At 42.5% G+C, this 16,624-nt stretch overlaps 1 protein-coding gene across 4 annotated transcripts in view; it reads left to right on the top strand.

The window, feature by feature from the left end:
* Positions 1–16,624, top strand: part of SIPA1 (signal-induced proliferation-associated 1) — a 106,227-nt gene that overhangs the window by 78,935 nt on the left and 10,668 nt on the right. For 3 of the 4 annotated variants that reach the window (XM_083165549.1, XM_083165550.1, XM_083165548.1), the window contains exons 10-14: positions 1,421–1,487; positions 1,693–1,804; positions 9,397–9,495; positions 15,059–15,119; positions 15,209–15,275. In XM_083165549.1, coding sequence (XP_083021675.1) covers positions 1,421–1,487; positions 1,693–1,804; positions 9,397–9,495; positions 15,059–15,119; positions 15,209–15,275 — 406 coding nt within the window. The remainder of the gene's footprint in view (positions 1–1,420; positions 1,488–1,692; positions 1,805–9,396; positions 9,496–15,058; positions 15,120–15,208; positions 15,276–16,624) is intronic. The other variant, XM_083165551.1, reaches the window with a different exon arrangement.

Below are 16,624 nucleotides of genomic sequence, written 5' to 3'. Positions count from 1 at the left end.
AGCTGATCTATGTCAGTGCTGCTGAAACATTCCAGTACTCTACGCCAGTGGTTCTCAACCTCGGTCCCCAAGTATCGCCAACAGTGGCCGTTTTCCAGGTCTCCTCACAGAATCACAGGCGACATAATTAGCTCCACCTGTGGATCTTTTAAAATGTGTCAGTGAATAAGGAGTACACCTGTGCACCTGCCGGGTGACCTGAGAAACGTGCACTGTTAGGGGTTCTTGAGGACCGAGGTTGTGAACCACTGCCCTACACCACTTTAACCCTTTGAGTGCAAACGTTGCTTTGATTGATCCTCAAATATCTGTTAAAAAATGCTGCTCACTGGGACTGGTCTCTTGTTGGGTGTAATATTTTACTAAACTTCAGTTAATTGACCTGGCTGCATCTGTATGTAGTTACGCTGAAAGAACAGTCGCTGTGAGCGGCGCTGGCATTTTTTGTGGATTTTTTGAGGATTGTTCACAGCAACGTTGGCACTAAAAGGGTTAAGTGCCCATACACTATACAGCTTCACCAAGGGGACAGGTTACATAGTATTCCCCTTCCAGCTTCCTGGGCGCCCGGATATGGTCCCAGCAAGGGATTCCGGATATGACAAATCCTTAGTGCAGCCTTCGGGGAAAGATCGGGAGATTTAACACTTCATCCGATTTATCTGTCGGAATCCAATGAAAAGTGCCCAAACGGCACTAGTGTATTGTTGGCAGTATGTCAGAGGTTCCTGAACTTATTTGAATGATGGAACACTAAATTATCAGAATATTTTTAACGTACACGGTCCCTAGGCCATTTATAAAAAGATATTACCTTAAGTAAATTTTATTATGTCCTCTTTATATTCAGTTATGTGACGAGGGACTCGATTTCACATGTTTTACGATTGGCGACTGAATATCCAAATATTCTCTTTAAAGCGTTGCGGAATATGTGTGCGCTATATAAATAACTGGTATTAAATAGTAAAAAAAATACTTTTGATTGTTTATTTTAAAGACCGTCAGGTGGTGTAGAGTAAGATGAGGGATAGGAAGGGAAGATCCCCCTAAATAAGGAAGACGCCCTCATAAGACATCACTTTGTTTGTAGGCAGAACTTCAGTATTTCGGAAGCATGAATAGAATATATGACTTGAAGAGTGTAGTGAAGGGAGCCTGTGATAGGTGCTAGAAGGGATGTTGTATGGGAGTAACTGCAGTTATTGTATAGGGGTATTTTGTTACTATATTTTCCTTGGTTTCAGCTATTATTCTCATTGTGAAATATTTCTTTAAGCATCAGTATTTTGGAGGTCAATTCCGATGATCATTTTCCGTTATCGGTCTCAGTTTACATCAGAAAGCAAGCTCACATTTAGCAATTAAATTGCATCTCTTTTTTTTGGTACTAAATTGTATCATGTTGTTCTTTTGCCAGGTTCAATAATGTTGACTTGGCTCCTCCTGATATTATTCCACAACATGACCCAACAAGGGATGACGTGGTGAGAATGATTCCCATCTTCTAACAGATGACTGACTTTGTGTCCTACTGTACATTGTCATCACTTTATGTTAGATTGTTACATATCTATGTATAGATTTTTCAAGTGCTGTACATATTTCTGGCGGTTTATAATATAGGGTATTGCACTTTTAAAAACATTTTTAGAGTGTTATTATATTAAATTGTTTTTGGCTTTTTTTTAGAACATGGATGACACTTTTGAGGATTCTCAGGAAGAAATAATTGCAACCGATATTCATGTTATAGAAGAAGATCTCTCCCCTGTACCCTCTTCTCAGGAACCCATCAAAAACAGTAAAATCAATTTACATAACTATTACCCCTTTTACACCAGCCCTAATGACCTGGGTTTTTGCACAGGAGTGTGCAAAAACCCGGGTTTGCAGGCAGGGTAAAGGGTCAGATCTGGGATTTCAACCTGGGAAGCGCTTCAGGTTGAACATGGTTTTAACCCGGATTGCGGTGTAGTGTAAACGGTTAACCCAGGTGGCATCCATTCAATGCAATGGAAAAGCCAGCACTGGCAGATGCTCCCAGCTCCCAGCCTTGGCACAGGCCCCACCTCCGGTAACGGCACCTGACCGGCATTATGCCGGGTAGGGAAGCTTGTGTAAAAAGTGTCACATCCCGGGTTGGCGCTGTGCTTAAATACCCGGTTGTGACCCAGCTTGTAAAAGGGTATAATGTGTTTTCCTATTTCTATGTATTAACAACCGAGCTGACCAGAATGGTATTTATGTTATGTCTTGTGACCACGTCAATGGTTTAGTACAAAGTGAACTATTGTTAATCTGGGTGCTTAGATTATATTTTAGATTTTAGTTATTCTATGCTGCTAAATTATTTCAAAACGGTTCTTTCATTTTTTATTCAATAAACTTTAACATATTTTATTTATTAGTTGAACTTAAAGTAAACTCTGGAGATCCCAAAAATATTTCTATATTAGATATGTACGTATTGGGGATCACTGATCCAGCCACTCCAGACTTGTGCAGATTACTACATACCAGCCTGCTGATATTATATACATCACTGTGTACTACATACCGGCTTGCTGATATTATATACATCACTGTGTACTACATACCGGCCTGCTGATATTATATACATCACTGTGTACTACATACCGGCCTGCTGATATTATATACATCACTGTGTACTACATACCGGCCTGCTGATATTATATACATCACTGTGTACTACATGCCGGCCTGCTGATATTATATACATCACTGTGTACTACATACCGGCCTGCTGATATTATATACATCACTGTGTACTACATACCGGCCTGCTGATATTATATACATCACTGTGTACTACATGCCGGCCTGCTGATATTATACTGTATACATCACTGTGTACTACATGCCGGCCTGCTGATATTATATACATCACTGTGTACTACATACCGGCCTGCTGATATCATATACATCACTGTGTACTACATACCGGCCTGCTGATATCATATACATCACTGTGTACTACATACCGGCCTGCTGATATTATATACATCACTGTGTACTACATACCGGCCTGCTGATATTATATACATCACTGTGTACTACATACCGGCCTGCTGATATTATATACATCACTGTGTACTACATACCGGCCTGCTGATATTATATACATCACTGTGTACTACATACCGGCCTGCTGATATTATATACATCACTGTGTACTACATGCCGGCCTGCTGATATTATATACGTCACTGTGTACTACATGCCGGCCTGCTGATATTATATACGTCACTGTGTACTACATACCGGCCTGCTGATATTATATACGTCACTGTGTACTACATACCGGCCTGCTGATATTATATACGTCACTGTGTACTACATACCGGCCTGCTGATATTATATACGTCACTGTGTACTACATACCGGCTTGCTGATATTATATACATCACTGTGTACTACATACCGGCCTGCTGATATTATATACATCACTGTGTACTACATACCGGCCTGCTGATATTATATACATCACTGTGTACTACATACCGGCCTGCTGATATTATATACATCACTGTGTACTACATACCGGCCTGCTGATATCATATACATCACTGTGTACTACATACCGGCCTGCTGATATCATATACATCACTGTGTACTACATACCGGCCTGCTGATATTATATACATCACTGTGTACTACATACCGGCCTGCTGATATCATATACATCACTGTGTACTACATACCGGCCTGCTGATATCATATACATCACTGTGTACTACATACCGGCCTGCTGATATTATATACATCACTGTGTACTACATACCGGCCTGCTGATATTATATACATCACTGTGTACTACATACCGGCCTGCTGATATTATATACATCACTGTGTACTACATACCGGCCTGCTGATATTATATACATCACTGTGTACTACATACCGGCCTGCTGATATTATATACATCACTGTGTACTACATGCCGGCCTGCTGATATTATATACGTCACTGTGTACTACATGCCGGCCTGCTGATATTATATACGTCACTGTGTACTACATGCCGGCCTGCTGATATTATATACGTCACTGTGTACTACATGCCGGCCTGCTGATATTATATACTGTACATCACTGTGTACTACATACCAGCCTGCTGATATTATATACATCACTGTGTACTACATACCGGCCTGCTGATGTTATATACATCACTGTGTACTACATACCGGCCTGCTGATATTATATACATCACTGTGTACTACATACTGGCCTGCTGATATTATATCATATCTCCCAACAGTCCCGATTTTATCGGGACAGTCCCGATTGTCAGGGCCTGTCCCGATGTCCCACCCGCGGGCGGCAGTGTCCCGCGGTGTGGGGGGGGCTGTTGGGAGTCCCCCGTCAGCTGCTAAGCAGCAGGGAATAAACGCTGTGCGCATGCGCACAGCGTCTATTCCCGCAGCCAGGGGGCTGGGGGCATGGCTAGAGGCTCACAGAGCCTCTGGGTCATGCCCCCATAGCGGCAAAATGGGGGCGTGGCCTCGCGGTAGAGCCGTGCATATAGGCCACGCCCCCCAAATTAGGTCACGCCCCCGAAAATTTAGACGCGCCTCCGGCGCGCAGCAGCAACGTCCCGACTGCTACAATGCCAAAGTTGGGAGGTATGTTATATACATCACTGTGTACTACATACCGGCCTGCTGATATTATATACATCACTGTGTACTACATACCGGCCTGCTGATATTATATACATCACTGTGTACTACATACCGGCCTGCTGATATTATATACATCACTGTGTACTACATACCGGCCTGCTGATATTATATACATCACTGTGTACTACATACCGGCCTGCTGATATTATATACATCACTGTGTACTACATACCGGCCTGCTGATATTATATACATCACTGTGTACTACATACCGGCCTGCTGATATTATATACATCACTGTGTACTACATACCGGCCTGCTGATATCATATACATCACTGTGTACTACATGCTGGCCTGCTGATATTATATACGTCACTGTGTACTACATGCCGGCCTGCTGATATTATATACGTCACTGTGTACTACATGCCGGCCTGCTGATATTATATACATCACTGTGTACTACATACCGGCCTGCTGATATCATATACATCACTGTGTACTACATACCGGCCTGCTGATGTTATATACATCACTGTGTACTACATACCGGCCTGCTGATATTATATACATCACTGTGTACTACATACCGGCCTGCTGATATTATATACATCACTGTGTACTACATGCCGGCCTGCTGATATTATATACATCACTGTGTACTACATACCGGCCTGCTGATATTATATACATCACTGTGTACTACATACCGGCCTGCTGATATTATATACATCACTGTGTACTACATACCGGCCTGCTGATATCATATACATCACTGTGTACTACATGCCGGCCTGCTGATATTATATACGTCACTGTGTACTACATGCCGGCCTGCTGATATTATATACATCACTGTGTACTACATACCGGCCTGCTGATATATACATCACTGTGTACTACATACCGGCCTGCTGATATTATATACATCACTGTGTACTACATACCGGCCTGCTGATATTATATACATCACTGTGTACTACATACCGGCCTGCTGATATTATATACATCACTGTGTACTACATACCGGCCTGCTGATATTATATACATCACTGTGTACTACATACCGGCCTGCTGATATTATATACATCACTGTGTACTACATACCGGCCTGCTGATATTATATACATCACTGTGTACTACATACCGGCCTGCTGATATTATATACATCACTGTGTACTACATACCGGCCTGCTGATATCATATACATCACTGTGTACTACATACCGGCCTGCTGATATTATATACATCACTGTGTACTACATACCGGCCTGCTGATATTATATACGTCACTGTGTACTACATACCGGCCTGCTGATATTATATAGATCACTGTGTACTACATACCGGCCTGCTGATATCATATACATCACTGTGTACTACATGCCGGCCTGCTGATATTATATACATCACTGTGTACTACATACCGGCCTGCTGATATTATATACGTCACTGTGTACTACATACCGGCCTGCTGATATTATATACGTCACTGTGTACTACATACCGGCCTGCTGATATTATATACGTCACTGTGTACTACATACCGGCCTGCTGATATTATATACGTCACTGTGTACTACATGCCGGCCTGCTGATATTATATACGTCACTGTGTACTACATACCGGCCTGCTGATATTATATACGTCACTGTGTACTACATACCGGCCTGCTGATATTATATACATCACTGTGTACTACATGCCGGCCTTCTGATATTATATACATCACTGTGTACTACATACCGGCCTGCTGATATTATATACATCACTGTGTACTACATACCGGCCTGCTGATATCATATACATCACTGTGTACTACATACCGGCCTGCTGATATCATATACATCACTGTGTACTACATACCGGCCTGCTGATATCATATACATCACTGTGTACTACATACCGGCTTGCTGATATTATATACATCACTGTGTACTACATACCGGCCTGCTGATATTATATACATCACTGTGTACTACATACCGGCCTGCTGATATTATATACATCACTGTGTACTACATACCGGCCTGCTGATATTATATACATCACTGTGTACTACATACCGGCCTGCTGATATTATATACATCACTGTGTACTACATACCGGCCTGCTGATATTATATACGTCACTGTGTACTACATACCGGCCTGCTGATATTATATACGTCACTGTGTACTACATACCGGCCTGCTGATATTATATACGTCACTGTGTACTACATACCGGCCTGCTGATATTATATACGTCACTGTGTACTACATACCGGCCTGCTGATATTATATACGTCACTGTGTACTACATGCCGGCCTGCTGATATTATATACATCACTGTGTACTACATACCGGCCTGCTGATATTATATACATCACTGTGTACTACATACCGGCCTGCTGATATTATATACATCACTGTGTACTACATACCGGCCTGCTGATATCATATACGTCACTGTGTACTACATGCCGGCCTGCTGATATTATATACGTCACTGTGTACTACATGCCGGCCTGCTGATATTATATACGTCACTGTGTACTACATACCGGCCTGCTGATATCATATACATCACTGTGTACTACATACCGGCCTGCTGATGTTATATACATCACTGTGTACTACATACCGGCCTGCTGATATTATATACATCACTGTGTACTACATACCGGCCTGCTGATATTATATACGTCACTGTGTACTACATACCGGCCTGCTGATATCATATACGTCACTGTGTACTACATACCGGCCTGCTGATATTATATACATCACTGTGTACTACATACCGGCCTGCTGATATCATATACATCACTGTGTACTACATACCGGCCTGCTGATATTATATACATCACTGTGTACTACATGCCGGCCTTCTGATATTATATACATCACTGTGTACTACATACCGGCCTGCTGATATTATATACATCACTGTGTACTACATACCGGCCTGCTGATATTATATACATCACTGTGTACTACATGCCGGCCTGCTGATATCATATACATCACTGTGTACTACATACCGGCCTGCTGATATTATATACATCACTGTGTACTACATACCGGCCTGCTGATATTATATACATCACTGTAGCCTTGTAGTCATTTATTATTTTATAGATCCTTAATCTTATGCCATGTACAATACATGGCCAAAGGTATGTCGGCCTGCCCGTTCGGTGCTTACAGCCATACATTCTTCATACTTATACATTAGCAGTAGGATTGGTCATACTGAAAATCACAGTGAATTTAAATGAACATTGTCATAGGAATCCAGCTTCCCAACAAGTCAGTCCAACAAGTTTCTCCTTGTTAGAGCTGTCACAGTCTACTGTAAATGCAGCCTAAACACGGCTGGCGTAACCAGGTCTGGGAGGGGAGGGGGGGGGGGGGGGTAGTTGGACTCCTCAGGTCATTGGTTATTTGGCCTCTTAAAGGGAGTCAGTCCAGCACAGTCCTATCGGTGATAGCTTTCCGTTAGCTACCTATCCTGCCGGCTCCACTCAGCTTCGGCTGGGCCTTGGTCAGCTGTTCCCACTTATATCTGTCTGTCTGCTCCTGACAGTACATTAATATAAAAATATCACAATGTATATTTCATATGAGAATTCTCAAAGAAACACAAGGGGGGGAATTTAAAACTGTAAATGAATTCCAGCTAGATGCAAATGCGTTGGAGAGAGTCAGTTGCTATCACAGGAACACTATAGATGTATAATTACCAGAATAGGTGGATGTCCTTGATTGAATGAGAGCTTATACAAGGTCCCGGTGATTGCCCAGTGGTGGGTGCCAATAATGATACTCCAATTTGGAATCGTGCAGTTTTGTGATATAACTATACCGAGCTTGAGTCCTGCAGTGTGGATTCACCAATGAGGTCCAAGGAGATGGCAGAAAACTGGTCCGGATGGGGTCTGGTATAATAGCTCCAAAGTTGGAGAAAGGTGTGGAATGGGATTTCTCTCCAAATATGAGCTGGAATACTGGTGCTGTTTCTCAACGCGTTTCGGGGTGTTCACACGCCTTCATCAGGAGCTGGAGTCTCCTCTCCAACGCATTTGCATCTAGCTGGAATTAATTTACAGTTTTAAATTCCCCCCATTGTGTTTCTTGAGAATTCTCATATGAAATATACATTGTGATATTTTTATATTAATGTTCTGTTTTTTTATTTATTTGTAATAAATGTATTATAATAGAAACCTAGCACTGTATCATAGATTATTCACCTTTTGCCATTGTACTTTTTGGGAGCCTCACACCCTCCCGATACAGCTGCTTTAGCAACACCTGTGGTTCACTCTCCTTTGACTGGAGTCAAATACCTGCAGCCATATTCCAAAATCTACTGTATGGCCTACCCAGTAGATGGCTGAAAGCGCAGCAAGGAATGGGACCAACATCGCATTAATCACACATATGGGTGTGATGTTCGGGTATCGGCATTCCTTGGCCATGTTGTGTTCATTCTGAATAGACTGGATTAGCTTCTGCTTTCTTAGCTGAAACAAAATCCCTGATAACTGCCCCTTTTCATGGCCACAAAAATGGCGAAAGACCGGACATAACAGAAGTACCTGAAAAATGTGCGCAAAAATGTTGTTCAATTACCCCATATTCTTGTATTTGAGCAGTTCGGACATGACAAACCCTTGGGCGATATGAATAAAATGCAAAAGAAAAGAAATACAAATTAGTTGTTGAACCACTTTAATGTTTTACTTTCCCCTTTTCAGCCCTTTCACCAGCTCCCCAGTCTCTTGAAGATGAGTGGCAGAGTATATCAGATCTAACTTTAGCCTGTAACAGTATACTGGAAGCCATGTCTAAAGAAGGTAAGTTAGATCAATAAGTAAATATGTCAAACAATGTAATATGTGCTGCAGGGCTGCACCCTCTTAATTTATTGCGCTCCTTCTTCCAAAACTGACCCCGTTCTTTACTGTAGATTTTAGTTACAAAAGTCTGATGTGAAGTTTGTGGGTGGGGCAGCTCACCGACAGCAGGACTCTGATCCGCCTGACAGCCGAAAGGTTATGTCAGCTGTCAGATTTGGCCAGATTTCATCTGATCCATTGGAATCAAATGAAAGCGTGACAAATCATACCTGTGTATGGGGGGAGGGGGGCTTTAGATTTAGTGCTACAGTGGCTCTTCTGTGGGATCGGTCCAGTTGGGCTAGCCTTTATTCCCCATGCCCATCAGAGGGCATGTTGCTGGATCACCAGCTCTCCTCCCTTGGAGCACTTTTGGTAGGCACTGGCCTCTGCATACCGGTAACATCCCACAAGGTCGGCCATTTTGTACTTGCTCTTGCCTAGCCATCACATTGTTTCCCTTGCTAGTCGCTCAAATTATGATGTGTGTCCATGTTTCCTGCTTTCAGCTAGTGATCTGTTGGTTCCGATTTGCATGGCCTTTTTACCAAAATAGTGCAAGTTCAGATTTATATGGATTTATCTTATTGGTTATCCAAATCACATGATATCCAATAAGAGATTCAAATATAACAGCGTAAATCCATAACTGCGTATATCTACTTCCAATACATGTATTTCCAGAGTGTTCACCTTCTGTCTAATATATCCTGCCCATCGACAGGTGCCACTGTAATGAGATAACCAATGTTACTCACTTAAGGTGCCCATATGCGTTGCGATGCGTTATAAGCTCGATCGCATTGCAATGCATGCGTTTTGCATGCGATTTGCGTGCGATGCGATCTGCGGGCAGTACAATCAAGTGTGTCCAGCACATACTTTTTGTACTGTGCGATGCGATGCCCGCGGGAGCGCGCATCGCATTGCGCGCTGCTATTGCACTGTGTATGGGCACCTTTAACCTATTACTGGTTTAATGGCTAAAGGTTGCGTGTGTATAAATAATAATAATATATAGAAGCAGGTATCCACCCAAGTTTGCTTGTGACCATCTTATTCAGTTTTAAATTGCAGTGTTAGTGGTCTTTCCATTACTGTGATAAATGGCTATAGTCTAATAATTCTTTTTTCTAGATACATAATGCTACAGTCCAGCAACATGAGGTACCAGGATTTAAAGTGAGGGGGAACGGGGTGGAACTGAGTTCCCCCACCTCTGCATGACCACTTTATGCCCTGTGAAGTACCGGTCATACTCCAAGGGTTTTGACTACAAAAATGATTAGAATAATACAAATAATGAAGCAGCAGGGGGCAGTATTGCCTCACCTATGAGTATGCATTGGGAATGATACATACAGTATTGCTTGTGTATTTAGGTAGGCCAGTATGCCAACCACAGTTCTACACCCTGAATATTCTTACCTCATATTTGCAAGTTATAGTAACCAGGATTTGCACAGATGATGAATGTGGGGCAACAGTAACAAATCAATGTCATTAACCCTTACTGGTACATTCATAATAATGGAACATAGTGACCACAATATCGCTCACTTTACATCACAACCCCATACCTCTCATGACCCATTCCAGGAGGGACAAAATGCTCTGTTCCTGGACACATAACCCAACAGTTTTTGAGGATGCTAGAGGAGGTCGCAGAAATATTTGCAGTGGGGGGCGCACATTAAGTAGTTATGCCACTGCCTTGCTGCAAGGGGAACGGTCTTGCTGGAAAAATTACCTTATACTCCATACATTCTATGGTGGCGGCCGTTCGCATAGAGTGCAACGCAATGGTTGAATGGAAATGTGAAGGCTGTAATTATGCGTGCGACAAAGACGAGATCCCTTTGCAGCTGTCTTTATTGCAGGTGCTTGCAATTAGGACAGCACTGAATAGTCTGTGGCCTGACACTTGTGATTGGGAAAAAAAGAAAATAACAGTAGCGCTAGGAACCGATGCACTAAAATGATTATAAAATTAATGAATTAATAAAATATGGTACTTGTGTACTAGCACGGCGCCCACGTTATTAGGTCGCATGACATATAATCGCATCGCATGCCATCGCATTGCATACACCCGATGCGATTTTAAATTGTATAAGCCCCCTATACGATGTTTAATTGTATAAGCACCCTAATGGGGGCTTACTATGTTAAATGCACCCAAACGCCAACCCGTAGCATGGCGAGCGCAGCGGTGGTACGAGTCCTACGACCTTTTCATACCCCCACTATCCACGTCAGCGTGGAGTCGATGTTATATATTGTGGCGAGCCACCAAGCCCGAAGCGTGGCGAGCGGACGCGTATTACTTTACATGTATTCCACGTCCCCTTGCCACGCTTCGGGCTCGGTGGCTCGCTGTGCTCGCCACACTATATAACATCGACTCCACGCCGACGTGGATAGTGGGGGTATGAAAAGGTCGTAGGACGCGTACCGCCGCCCCTTGCGGGCTCGCTGTGCTCGCCACGATTCGGGTTGGCGTTGATAGTGGGGGTGCCGTTGGGGGTGCTTTTAACCTAGTAAGCACCCAACACGTTTAATTAACTTATAGGGGCCACTTTTAACTTGCGAAAACCCATAAGGGTGCTTATACAATTTTAAATCGCATACCATTGTATATACGATACAATGGCATACAATGCGATGGTATACAATTTTAAATTGTATAACATCGGCTGCCATCGCATGCCTTATAGTCTGCGATGCAATGGGCACCGTGCTAGTACACAAGTACCTAAAATATTACTAATCAATAATGGGAATAAATCAATAATGCCAGTCATATAAATTGTAGAAAAATAAATTTATATTAATTTCTCAATGTAAATAAAAACATATTAGATACATAAAAAAACACATAAAAAATAATAAATAAAAATAAAATATATAACATTTAATATTTATTCAGAAAGTGTCCCGGCCGATACAATAAACAGACAGATTGTGTGCGCATGTATGAACAAATGGAACTGGTGGGGGTGTCTTTAGCTTCCCTGATGAGGGACACCAATTATTTGCAGTCCCAGCAGTGCAATCCTCTAGTTTTTCAAATGCTTGTGCATGATGAACTTTATCAAAGATAAAGTGATAAAGCCGCCGACAGACGCAGGCGGAGAAACGCGTCAGCCTAACTTGCCCTACCCATCTAGTGTCCGGCCGGCACACGGGAGTTTGGATTACTAGCTAAGGTACTCCGGCTGTCTATCAGCTGCTTACAGCCGCTTACATTAATACTCCCTCACTGGACTTAGGGGTTCATCATGCACAAGCATTTGAAAAACTAGAGGATTGCACTGCTGGGACTGCAAATAATTGGTGTCCCTCATCAGGGAAGCTAGACTGTGACATAATTAAGTTTCTGACGTTGAGCCTGGTTCAAATGCTTTTTTACTAGAAGCTCAATTTGCCTTAGGCAGCCATATAACTGAGACACAAACTGAACAGTATTAGGCTCTAGAGCCCTCCTATAAGAGATCTAGAATCTCTCTAGGCTGCCTACTATAAAGCAGCTGGTGGCCGGAGGCACGGCGCACAGGATACACTTGGAGCGGATTCACCATGAACAAATCCACGGTAGTCATCATGTACTGTAATGTGTATTAACCTGCTGTGTAATGTAATATATATATATATATATATATATATATATATATATTGCCTATATACTGTCCTGGGACGGCACTCCACAATGATGGCAGCAATGTTGTCTCCCACCAAGGGAGTCAGCAAACAAACCGGTGCCCTCCGAACTGACAGACTGTCAGGTATGTAGGCGGACGTGGGGGCGGCGGCACTCGGAAATGAAACACAGCAGGCAGTTGAATTCCTGACGTTTCGAGACCTCTAGGTCCCTTTATCAAAGGTGCATGTGAGAACATGCACCTTTGATAAAGGGACCTAGAGGTCTCGAAACGTCAGGAATTCAACTGCCTGCTGTGTTTCATTTCCGAGTGCCGCCGCCCCCACGTCCGCCTATATATATTGCCTATACATGGTTTTAGAACTCCACGTTCACATTGCATGGACAAGGAACGTCATAGTAATGTGAGTTCTCCTGGTTCTACAATGCACTGACTTGGACAGGTCATGGGGACTGTCACATAGGAGGTCATAGGCTAATTAACCTTCTGATGTTATAGCAAAGCCCTGTTTGCATTCTAGGGCCTGATTCAGACCTTGGGCAGTTTTGATAAAGGTGATGCTAGGCTGTAGGGAGGCCATCCGGCACTGGGCAAGTCCACCTGCCCTGAGATGTGCCCATAAAACATTGTGGGCACATACCTAAAATGTGAGTCCTTGGCTACACAGCAAAGGGCTTGCACATTACCAGCTGCTCCCTGGCTGCGGAGCCCAGCTATGAACCAGGTGCAGGTCGGCCACTTTCCAGGTCGCAGTGGCTACAAGCGGCGTCATGTGTCAACCATGCTCCCCCCTTTCCCAAATACACCTGCTTTGTCCGGACCGCTCCTACAAAACGCTGCGATCCTTCCCCACCCTTTTAAGCACCGAAACTGCGACCTCCTGTTTCAGCAAGATCTCTTGCAGGTTCAGGGCTCATACATGCGTGCAGTGTCTGAATCCGGCCTCCTGTGCTCCTCTGTGTAAATCAGAGACAAACAGGTGACAGTATTGTTCAGAATTTCACGTTTCTCCCAATGAGGTGTTAACATGCATGTCGACCTAGCGGTGTAGACTTACTTAGCAGATGTGCAGCAGTTAGTGTCCCGCAATGCATCATATTGCTGCTGTGGATTTGGTCACAATATTCGGTTTCTTGCTGCATAGAAACTCCCAGAAAAGGACCCCATATGGGCAATGTGCCAGAAATCTCATAAACCGGGGTAAAATCCAAGATAATTTATTTTCAACACAGGCAGGTGCAAGATTCACAAGTCAGCCATGGCATCTCCACCCTGGACAACAGCAAGACCTGGCCTGGATTCTCTTCAGCCACAATTCTGCCATTCTACCCCCATGCTAATTTGTGCTGTCTTTGTCACACACACACACACACACACACATAATATATATTATTTTTGTTTCAGTTACTTTACACTTTTATCTTGCATCTTTTAGACTGAGTTTCTAGAGTAGTCAGTTATATCCTTCTAGGCTTCCAATATACTTTTATTTTATGGTAGGGGATGCATTAACCCAGGGGTAGCCAACTCCAGTCCTCCAGAGCTACCAACAGTGCACGTTTTCCAGCTCACCTCACAGGTGCACTCATTACTGACTGACACATTATAAAAGATCCACAGGTGGAGCTAATTACTTCACTTGTGATTCTGTGAGGAGATCTGGAAAACGTGCACTGTTGGTAGCTCTGGAGGACTGGAGTTGGCTACCCCGGCTATAACCCATATAATGAAACGACACAATACATTTGTCATACAGTATAAGATATTTTAGGCTTCAGACACTTTGTAGACATGTTTTATCAGTTACACATTGTAATAAAGAGGTTTATTTTGTTTTTATACTTTTTGTGTTTTTACAGAACAGGTACCAGCCTTTAAAAATGATTTAGGAGCTCACAGCTCGATCCCAGCATCATCTGGGTAAGAGGCAGACGGCATTCTCAGGGCTTTTCTGTTTGGGACAATCGCTGTAGCTTCCTTTACTCTAATACACATCCCTCTTCTTTCAGAAATCTCAATGACAAAGTCACAGAGCTGGAAATGAAGCTGAAGAAACTGCAGGAAGACCTTAGAAGGGTGAGGGGGAAATATTCCGACAAACACTAGTGACATAATGGTTTTGGTGGGGAACATGTTTGTTATACAGTACAAAAATCACACTATGGGCAGCATCAATGGTTCTATAGAACTTGAGATCATCAAGCCAATAAAAGTACATTTATTAATATACAATATAAAAAGAATACCAAAAATAAACTAATACCCCTTTCAGACATACTCCAAAATCCCAGGTTTTTGCACATGAACGCGCATCAACCCGGGATTTTGGTATGTCTGAAAGGGTCAACCCGGGTGTTACAACCCGGGTCTCCGACCCTTCTTTTTACCTGGGTTGAGGACCCAGGATTTTATACCCGGGTTGACCCTTTCAGACATAAGAAAAACCCAGGTTTTTCCGCAAATTACCAGGTAGAACTGCTTCACCCGGTAATTTGCTGCTGTAAGTGTGAAAGGGTGCAGGCTGCACCCGGGAAAATGACTCAGCAGTCAAAATCCTGGGTAATTCCTGGGTACTATGTCTAAAAGGGGTATAATTTACAACAATTCATTTCCTACACATATATGAATTATAAGTTAAGCACAAGCACATGGTAACCTATCCTACTTCAGAGGTTCATTAGGAAGTAATAACTATAGAGTATGTTCACGATTCTGTTTAAACGTTTGCTATAAATGTAAACCTTTGGCACAGAAAGTAAACTAATATCAAACAATAGCGTAATATAGGCTTAATGCGTCACATGTACTGTATTATACTCAGAATGCCTGACAATTACAAGTTAATAATGACCAGGTGGAAGTGTCACCGCTTATAATACACATATATTGTTCTTTTAGGTAATTACTGGCTTTATTAAAAAAAAAATATTGCCTAAATCGATAAAATTATGAATAATATTGGTATTTTCCTTAAAACTAAACTACTAATACAACACAGACAAAACTTAAACATGAAACCATATAACAAATACTGATAGAATTCTTGAAGGGATGCAGTCAATTTACCTATAGTCAAAATCCAAATGGTCAAAGTGTGGACCACCATTGGCGGACGGTCAAAATACCGACATTCATTATGCCGACATGATCAAAATGGAGACATGGTCAAAATACTGCAAAATACTACAATTTAAAATGTTGACAAGTCAAAAAGTCGATACGAGTTTCATGTTTTTTTCTTTGAAACCGACGTTCATACTTTACCCGTGAGGCACCATGCCGAAGCATGGCATGCAGACGCCATCCAAAAATGGTGTTTATGTTGACATAGACACCCAATAAAAGTAAAAAAAAAATCATGTCTACTTTTTGACCTGTCAACATTTTAAGATTTTGACCATGTCCTTATTTTGACCTTGTTGGAA

This window comes from Crinia signifera, chromosome 11, assembly GCF_055691185.1.
Source record: "Crinia signifera chromosome 11, ASM5569118v1, whole genome shotgun sequence".
Classification (NCBI taxonomy): Eukaryota; Metazoa; Chordata; class Amphibia; order Anura; family Myobatrachidae; genus Crinia; species Crinia signifera.
This window is presented reverse-complemented; position numbering and strand designations above follow the sequence as displayed.